This window comes from Myodes glareolus, chromosome X (assembly GCF_982192425.1).
Source record: "Myodes glareolus chromosome X, mMyoGla1.1, whole genome shotgun sequence".
Taxonomy (NCBI): Eukaryota; Metazoa; Chordata; class Mammalia; order Rodentia; family Cricetidae; genus Myodes; species Myodes glareolus.
Genome location: NC_142053.1, coordinates 106,882,313 through 106,891,932, shown reverse-complemented (window position 1 = coordinate 106,891,932; position 9,620 = coordinate 106,882,313). Strand labels below are relative to the sequence as shown.

At 37.3% G+C, this 9,620-nt stretch overlaps 1 protein-coding gene across 1 annotated transcript; it reads left to right on the top strand.

The window, feature by feature from the left end:
• The first annotated feature begins 6,920 nt into the window (after positions 1–6,920).
• On the top strand, positions 6,921–9,038 carry LOC125408125 (uncharacterized). Its single transcript, XM_087902712.1, has 2 exons — positions 6,921–7,027; positions 8,251–9,038. Exons 1-2 carry the CDS (start codon positions 6,999–7,001, stop codon positions 8,921–8,923), a joined length of 702 nt encoding a protein of 233 aa, XP_087758838.1. The 5' UTR covers positions 6,921–6,998; the 3' UTR covers positions 8,924–9,038.
• Positions 9,039–9,620: the final 582 nt, after the last annotated feature.

Here is a 9,620-nt window from a genome sequence, read left to right as displayed (position 1 = left end):
TCCCTGACTTCAAACTCTATTACAGAGCTACAGTACTGAAAACTGCTTGGTATTGGTATAAGAGCAGAGAAGTCGACCTATGGAATCGAATAGAAGACCCGGATATTAACCCACAAATCTATGAACACCTAATTTTTGACAAGGGAGCTAAAGGTATACAATGGAAGAAGGATAGCATTTTTAACAAATGGTGCTGGCATAACAGGATGTCAACCTGTAGTAGAATGAATGTAGATGTTGATAGTGATCGATAGCTTGGCTGGGTATAGTAGTCTGGGCTTGCATCCATGGTCTCTTAGTTTCTGCAGTACCTCTATCCAGGACCTTCTGGCTTTCATGGTTTCCATAGAGAAGTCTGGTGTAAATCTGATAGGTTTACCTTTATAAGTTACTTGACCTTTTTCCTTTGCAGCTCTTAATATCCTTTCTTTAATCTGGATGCTTTGTGTTTTGATTATTATATGGCGAGTGGATGTTTTTTTCTGATCCAGTCTATTCGGTGTTCTGTATGCTTCTTGAACCTTCATAGGAATATTGTTCTTTAGGATGAGAATGTTTTCTTGTAGAATTTTGTTGAATATATTTTCTGGACCTTTGATCTGCAATTCTTCTCCTTCTTCTACTCTTATTATTCTTAGATTTGGTTTTTCTATTATGTCCCATATTTCCTGAATGTTTTGTGATGAGAATTTGTTGGATTTGCTGTTTTCTTTGGTCAGAGCGTTTATTTTTTCTATGGTGTCTTCATAATCTGAGATTCGTTCTTCTATCTCTTGTATTCTATTGGTCAAGCTTGTTTCTGAAGTCTCTGTTCGTTTACCCAGATTTTCCATAGCCAGCCGGCCCTCGGTTTGTGATTTCTTCACTGCCTCCATTTCAGTTTTCAATTCTTGAACTGTTTCCATTACCTGTTTGATTGTTTTTTCTTGGTTTCCCAGGGTATCATTTACGAATTTACTCATTTCTTCAAACTTTTTGTTATATTTCTCTTCCATTTTTTACTCATTTCTTCCATCTTTTTGTTATATTTCTCTTCTATTTCTTTAAGTGAGTTATTCATACCCTGCTTAAGAGACTCTATTGCTTTCATAATGACACTGTTTTCCACTTCTTCCAGAATAGGGTGTTCAAGTCCTTCTGTCGTAAGATTGCTGGGATCTGGTGTTTTCATGTTGTTTTTCAGATTGTTGGAGGAATTCTTGCCTTGGCGCCTGCCCATCTCTTCCTTCAGATGCTCTCCAATGACTCTTCCCTCCGCTGGGTTTTCTGCTAATGGATTAGTGCCCCTTGCTATCCAGGAATCACTTTGCCATCCAGTCCTACCTTGCTGCAGGCAGGCTATTAAAACAAAGGAACTCCCTCCCATTTGCACTCACCACCTGTTCCGGCTGCAGGTGCCCACCCAGGCTGTGTTGGAGGAATTTAAGCACCGAAAAAGGGAGAGAGGAAGGGTAGGGGTTCCGGTCACAATGCTGGGATGGCGTAGGAGGAGAGAGGGTTTAGCTGGGGCAAGCCCCCCCTTTGGAGTAGCCAGGGAGATAAGGATGGCGGGAAGATTGTGTGTTCCCTTTTCGGACTTGTGTGGCAGTCAGGAACACACTTACCCCTCCATTGTATCATCTGCTACAGGATCAGAGCCACTCGCTGGTCAGAAGTCTCCCTGCCTGCAGTCTTACCTTGCTGCAGGCAGGCTTTTAGAACAAAGGGACTCCCTCCCATTTGCACTCACCACCCGTCCAGGCCGCGGTGCCCACCCAGGCTGAGTTGGAGGAATTTAAGCCCCGAAAAAGGGACAGAGGAAGGGTAGGGGTTTCAGGTAGAAAGCCAGGATGATGTAGGAGGAGAGGGGCTGTGAACCTATTTTAAAACTAAGTAATTGCCTGAATCTCTTCTCAGTATTTTTTCAAAAACAATTTGTAATTCCCATTTAGATAAAACTTTCTTTACTTTTTCAAACATTCTTTCTAACATGTCTGATTTATTTGAGTCAGATAGCAAAATATAATAGAAAATAAAGACTTATAAAATTACTTATACATTATTTCCAATGACTGACTTGCAAAGTATTGACCCAGGGTATGTCTATTGAGCATTTTCTTTGGGAAAACAGTCCATTGATATCTCCTAGTATGCTGAGAATTATTATAAGTAGGCACTGCGAAGGCAAATTTTTCTCTGTTCTTTTCTTTTAAATGTATAGTGAAGAAACAATTTTTTAAATCATTAACTATGAGAGGCCATCTTTTTGGTAATAGAAAATCAGATAAATTTCAGATTGTAGAGTGCCCATACATTGAATAACCTTGTTTACTTCTCTAAGATCTGTCACCATTTTCCATTTTTACAGATTTCTTTTTAGTAACAAATACAGGAGAATTCCAAGAGATGATTGATTATTAAATATGGTTAGCATCTAGTTGCTCTTTTACCAGCTGCTCTAAAGCCTTCAACTTCTCTTCTGGTAAAGACCACTGTTTAACACATATTGGTTTCTTACTTGACCATTTTAAAGGATGGGCCATTAGTACCTCTGAAGGCTTGCTAGTTGCTTTGTATTTTTTTATAGCCTGAATGGCTGGTGACCTTTGTTCATAGTACTTTGTAATATCTATCCCAGAAACATGAGTTTCTGGGACTGTGGGAATGTTAATCTGGGTATTCTATTACTGCAACTGGTCACAACCCCATACATTCACTGCAATTTTAGTTACATATGGCCTTGGCCTTCCTCTCTGTCCTTTTAGTCCTATTCATCCAACCCATCTTGTGTTTTGTTTCACTTGAGATAGAGTTCCAATTTCTAGGAATTGAACATCTGCTTCTTGAAGAGGCCAATCTGGATGTCAAGATCCTGGAACAATGCTACTCTCACACACACCTGTGTCTAGTAATTCCTCAATGACAATGTTATTTATATGCACTCTTAGCTTTGGTCCTTGATCATTTATAGAAGCCTGCCAAAATATACATTTCTTATTTCCTACTAGAGTTTTTAACTCATCCTCTATGTTGAAGATGCTTTCTTTTTTCCATTGTATAATTTTAGCTTCTTTGTCAAAAATCAGGTGTTCATGGGTGTGTGCATTAATATTTGGGTCTTCAATTTTATTCCATTGGTCAACATCTCTGTTTTTATGCCAATACCAAGATGTTTTGATTACTGTAGCTCAATAATAGAGCTTAATGCCAGGGATGGCAATGCCTCTGTAAGTTCCTTTATTAGATAGGATTGCTTTGGCTATCCTGGGTTTTTTATTTTTCCATATAAAGTTGATTATTGTTCTGTCAAGGTCTGTGAAGAATTTTGTTGGGATTTTGATGGGGATTGCAATGAATCTATAGCTTGCCTTTGGTAGTATAGCCATTTTTCCAATGTTGATCCTTCCTATCTACAAACGTGGGCGATCTCTCCATTTTCTGGTGTCTTCTTCAATTTCTTTCTTCAAAGGCTTAAAGTTTTTGTGAAATAGATCTTTCATTTTTTGGTTAATGTTACCCCAAGATATTTTATGTTATCTGTGGCTATTGTGAAAGGTGATGTTTCTCTGATTTCCCTCTCAGCTTCTTTACTTTTTGTGTATAGAAGGGCTTCTGGGTTTTTTTTTTTGAGTTGATCTTGTATCCTACCACATCACTGAAGGTATTTATTATATATAGGAGTTCTCTTGTAGAGTTTTTGGGGTCGTTTATGTACACTATCATATCATCTGCAAATAAGAAAAGTTTAACTTCTTCCTTTCCAGTTTGAATCCCCTTGATCTCCTTATGTTGTCTTATTGCTATTGCTAAAACTTCAAGCACTATTTTGAAGAGATATGGAGTGGACCGCCTTGTCTTGTTTCTGATTACTCAATATTTTCAAATTATTTGACGCAGAAAGACAATTATCACATGTACTCACTCATAGGTAGTTTTTAAACAAAAAAAGCAAAATAAGTGAGCCTACAAACCACAATCTCAGAGAACTTAGACAACAATACAGACACTAAGAGAGATTTACATAAATATAATCTACGTGGAAAGTAGAAAGTAGAAAAAGACAAGATCTCCTGAGTAAACTGGGAGCATGGGGACCTTGGGGAGTATTGAAGGGGGGGGGAGAGGCAGAGAGGGGAGCAGAGAAAAATGTAGAGCTCAATAAATATCAATAAAAGTGTATAGAATTATTTTACCAATGCCTTTTGTAAATACCTTTTGAATCTCATGTCCAGAGTTTTGTTCTATTGCCCTTATTGATGATTCCAAGTTATGAAATTTGTTCAGTAAAGATAACATCTCATCCTTGGACATAATTGTGATGGTGTACATATTTCCTTCCTGGAGAGATACCTTATCCATTATCCTATCATAACTTTTCAACAGATTCCTATTGGTAAGTTCAACGTCATGAATTCTTTCATATATTATCTCAGCATCCTTCAAAATTAATTGGATTTTGTTTGTTAAATTAATGTTATCCTTTCTAATAGTATAAATTTTCAACTAGCTGGTCATTATTAGTCTGTAAAGATTGTACCATTTCTAAAAGTGTCTCATTTTTGGCTCTGTTATGAAACCATATTCTTAGTGATACAATATGAAAAACAAAACTATTTTCCAAAATCAAATAAATGGATGTATCAGGAAAATCACATAAGCCTTGCAGAATAGCATAAGCAAAATGGTTATTAAATTCATGACTGGTAATATTGTTAGTCATTATATAACTCTCAAATCTTAACCTGCCTTAGGTAATTATGGTGAACTGGAATAGGTGTAAAAATCTTTGTTGACCAGAAAGTATCATAGTTGGAGCCGTCTAGTGGAAGGACATCGTTTTTTTTGATAATGATAAATATGCTTTGTTTAACAAACTAATAGCAGTTATTAAGGACAATTAAAGTGATTCTGAGAGTTGGTGGTCAGAATAAGAAGGAAGCCCAAAGTTTTCATTCAGTTGTGAGTCATGAACTATGTGCTATTAGCAGAAGAATCACCACAGGGACAACTGATTGTAAAAGGAATGGCATATGAGTCATGAGCCATGTGTGGGGAGAGTCAGGTTACTAAGAAGCGGTAGACAGGCCATGAGCAGGCAAGAAATGGGCCTGGGCTGGTGAACAAGGAGTGCCACAGAGGTGGGGGCTGTCCCGATAAGTGTGGAGTTGTTCCCACATTGGGGGCACCAGATGGAGTAAATAAAGGAATCCCACACTAGCTCTGAATAGGGTATATTAAGGTTTTTTTATTATTATTAAAAGGGAACTCATGGATAACAGCGATGAAATATCCAGGTGTAGTATATGGGAAGAAAAGGACAAGTTGGTGGGACTGTGGCCTTTTTGTACCCAAAGTCTTGCTTCAATCTGGTCCAGCCTTTCAAAGGCCTTTGGCTGAAAGAGGTTACCCATCAAGTTTTGATTGAATTTATGACCCACTCCATGAGATGGAACCTATAGAAAACTCTCCTGAAGTGGAAAGAAAACTGAGATTAGATAGGTCATATAAAATCTCCTATTATTATTATTCAGAAAAAGGAATACTGAAATAAAATGACTTCTAAAGAACTATTCCCATAGATTTGTACTCCACTCTACCCCACACATACCATAGAAAATTCATGTACTAGGTGGTAATTAACACAAAGGCCCACAACTGGACAATGTGCAGAATATGAGAGACATTGAAATACTCAGTCCTCAATGGAATGTCCTCATCAGATTTCCCCCTTCAAGGCTTAGGGATCTGTGTAGTAGAAGAAAGGGAAAGATTGTAGGAGTCAGAGCTATTGGATGACTCTTAGTAAACAGTGTCCTGGAGACACAAGACAAATACCCCATGAGAACTGAAGGAGGCTTTGAAAGGACAAACAAGACCCATACTCATTCAAACCAGACCATATGCTAGTACTATAACTGTGTAGTAGACTCAAAAAAATCTTCACTAACTAAGAAGATATTTGCAATTGATACGTGTTTGAAAAAGAAAATCAGTTTTGTTCAATGGAATATAACTGGGAATACTCAATACATTCCAATGTAGGCATCATAACTAGCAGTAGTTGGCCAATGCAAACCTTATGCCATGTGTTCATTTTGTATTTTTGTCTTTCTAGCATTAAGATTTTTTTTCAGAGAGATAGAGAAAGCAAAGACTGAACAAGTGGGCAGGCAGAGATGTGGGAAACAAAGGGAGTAGAAAACGTTGTTGAAGGGAGAAATCATGATAAATTTAAATTTTCTGAGAATTTTTTCAAATTAATAAAAGATTAATTTATACCTTTAATAGATTAATTATATCTCTAAAGGTTTGTACATATGAGAGGGACATTAACCACCCTGGCCCTTTAAGACTATATGTCTTGACTCTGCTTCTTTGCTCATAATGTGACATTCATCTCTGGTAGCTACGGAAACAAGAATTTTTAAAGTCACTCTGTTATACTGGGTAGTCACTAGCATTTGACCTTCATAGAAGGGAAGAGAGGCAAGTATTTTATGTTTTCTACATAGTTTCTGTTACTAGCTTTCAATTTCAGGAGACATAGAAGGTCAAAGAAGACAGTGACCTAAGATTCAGCTATTTGTTGATATCATTTCTGTTAGTAAATTCTACTGAATATAAGTACTGGGAATCCTTGTGTAGCTGTGAAGGCTCTGTAGTCTGTATTTACTTTTATACATTTTTAGTTTCCTGAAACTGAGTATGTGAATTAGACTTTCAGTGTGTTTTTTTTCTGTTTATATAATGGGATAAGGATTGTGTGAATCTTATTGGAGGGTCAGGAATATCAGGTGGGCTAATATCCCTGAAGAGTATAAATGAGGCTTCAAGTAAGCAAAGAAGAGGAATGGGTTGGTTTGTGTGAACCAGGAGTTGATTGTGAGACACTGTTCTGAGCTGAAATATCTATCTAACAGAACTTCTTTTACTGAAGGTGATTCAACTCTTGTGTGACTCCCTGTCTGGTCAACATTTCCTGTTATTTGGAAGATATTTATGATCTCGACATTTCTCAAATGGATCTCTTCCCCCTTGATAAACAAAGGTAAACGTTTAAGATGAGCTTCATGGAGGGTTTCAAATTGGATCTTTATGAAACACAAGCACCTCCTCCATGGGTTTCAGACATGGGCACAACTAAATCTTGCCATGCTAGCTCATTTGTCTTGCACAACAGAATTTTCCACCCTGATTATATTTGTGCTTCAAAACCCACTGATTCTGACAGCAAAAGGCTCAAATCTGCCTTAACAAGGAGGAGGACATGAGTAGGGTGTTACTTAATTTATACTAGATTTTAAAGTCACTTTGCTGATGTGTCGTCCCGATTTAGAAGAGCTACTGCCTTCACCCTGTTAGGAAGTACATTCCACAAAGAATGCGGAGTAGGGAAATTTTCCTGGCAAGGAGATACAGTTTGTAGGCCACTCAAACCTTCTGCATTGGAGGTGGCAATGTTATCATGTACATGCCTGTACTTTCTTTCTGCTCAAGAACATAGTTACATCCTTCAGGGCATAGTTATTCATGAACATTAACCATACATCCAAAGATATGAACCAATAAGTAATCTAAATAAGTTGGTGCATACAGAAAATGTATAGTATTAATTCGGTGCTTGAGAAGATAGTTGCTCACATAAGACAGTCAGGATACTTCATATTCAGCAAATAAGTGAATTAGTAATTTTCTAATATGTATGTTTTAGTAAGTTATGGGAAATGATTGAAATATCCGTGAGGGCTCATGTTTCACATACAGATTTTAATTTTGGTCACATAATAAGACTTCAGGTTTTCCAATATGTTTTCCCATGACACATGTACTAGCATATACATGTACAAATATAGCAGACAATATAGGTGAATTAAATTTGCAAAAGTTCACTACCATAATTTATAGATATTTGTGCATTCTTCTGCTTATACCTCTCATTTAAGCTATTTATCTTATTTATGTATTATAAGCACTGCTTAATTAAACATCATTTAACATGTGTTATAAACTTTATTGACTATTATTTCCAGTCATTAAAATGTTTAGTTAACAAATCTGCACATTTCAGCATTTGATAGATACAGTGAAATTGCTAATCAAAGCCTCTTATAGAGGGAACTTCGGCCATAGGTATATTACTTAAATACAACTTTATGTGACAGCAATGATAAAGTATGAGAACTTATTGCTCTGTAAACCATGATTCATTTTGTTTTTCACTGTCCCTTGTGTTCCTGACTTGACTATATACTTGTTCAATTTCATCTTCAGATTTGCCAATGAGAAGGAGTGCATCTTCAAGCTGAGTGGCCTCCTTATCACCCTATCAGCTTTGGTGTTGGAAATAATCATTGCAAGCAGCCAATTCTGGCGCCTGTGGGAATTCGATGACAAGATTGTGCAATTTGTGTCCTTTGGACTATGGGAAGCTTATTACCCTCAAGATTTTAATGCCTCAGGGACTGTAACGAAGATTCTGGTGCACACCCCTATCAATTCCAGTTGGACCATTCCACCTGAATTTCAGATTGCACAAAACCTGATAATGTGGGCTATTTCGATGAGGCCTGTAGTACTGATTTTTGGTGCAATCGCCATTAAGATTAGCTACATGAAAGACCCATTTATTGAAATGCAGATATATTGCTACAAGGTTGCTGCCTTACTTTTGTGTATTAGCAGCTTCTTCACATTTGTTTCTGTAAGCTGGAATCACTTTGTAGATCATTATGGCCAAACCACTCTTGACTTTCCACCTGACTTTCCAGTTAAAAAAGAAGCCTTAATAAACAAACTCTATACTGCTGTGTTCCCAGTCGGGGTACTGGTGGCCGCCATGTCACTCTTTGGTATAATCGTCTTTCTCTCTGAGATAAACTCTTTGAAACTAAAGAATCAGGTGAAGGCCAAGTGTGTTTCCATAGTGGCTGAACAAGTGATCTGAAGTGAGAACTCCATTTACAACATCTGTCAGAAAGTTCCTAGAAGAAATTTCTCATTCATATACAAAACTCCTGTAGTTCCTAGCTCGTTCTAAATAAAGCAACAACTTGATTCTCTTGGTCTGTCTAAATGACTTCCTCCTCTGTCTAACCTGTTTCTTTCTTTGGATATTTTCATCTCCTAATCTCTGAAGGCCATGATCATGCATTCAGATATTTCTGACAAGCAGTAGCAGGGAAAAGTAATGGTGAAATGCATGTTGCAAAAACATTTATCACAGAATAAATATCAAGTGAAAGGTGGGTTGTAAGGAAGCTGAAACATAAACAGAAAAGTAAACACAATTCTGTCTGGAGACACTCTGAAACTCAGGTCTCCTGAAGGCATAGCTGTACTTCATAGTGTTGGCTCTGTAGACAGTGTGTACCCTTGTCATGGAATAGAAAGACTATCTGTATACTGGACAGTCATACATATCTTTCTGTTTGTGAATATCACAAATTGCCGAGCATTCCCAGTGTGCTCTGATAGAAAATGTGGTGTGGAGATCAGAGGGATGCTTGTCCGAGTTGATTTTCTTGTTTTACCTTCTGAAACACTACGTTCAAACTCACATTAAGCTTGGTGGCAAGCTTACATTGTCACTGGGTAATCTCACTAACTTCAAACATACCCCATTTCACATAAGGATATTCCAT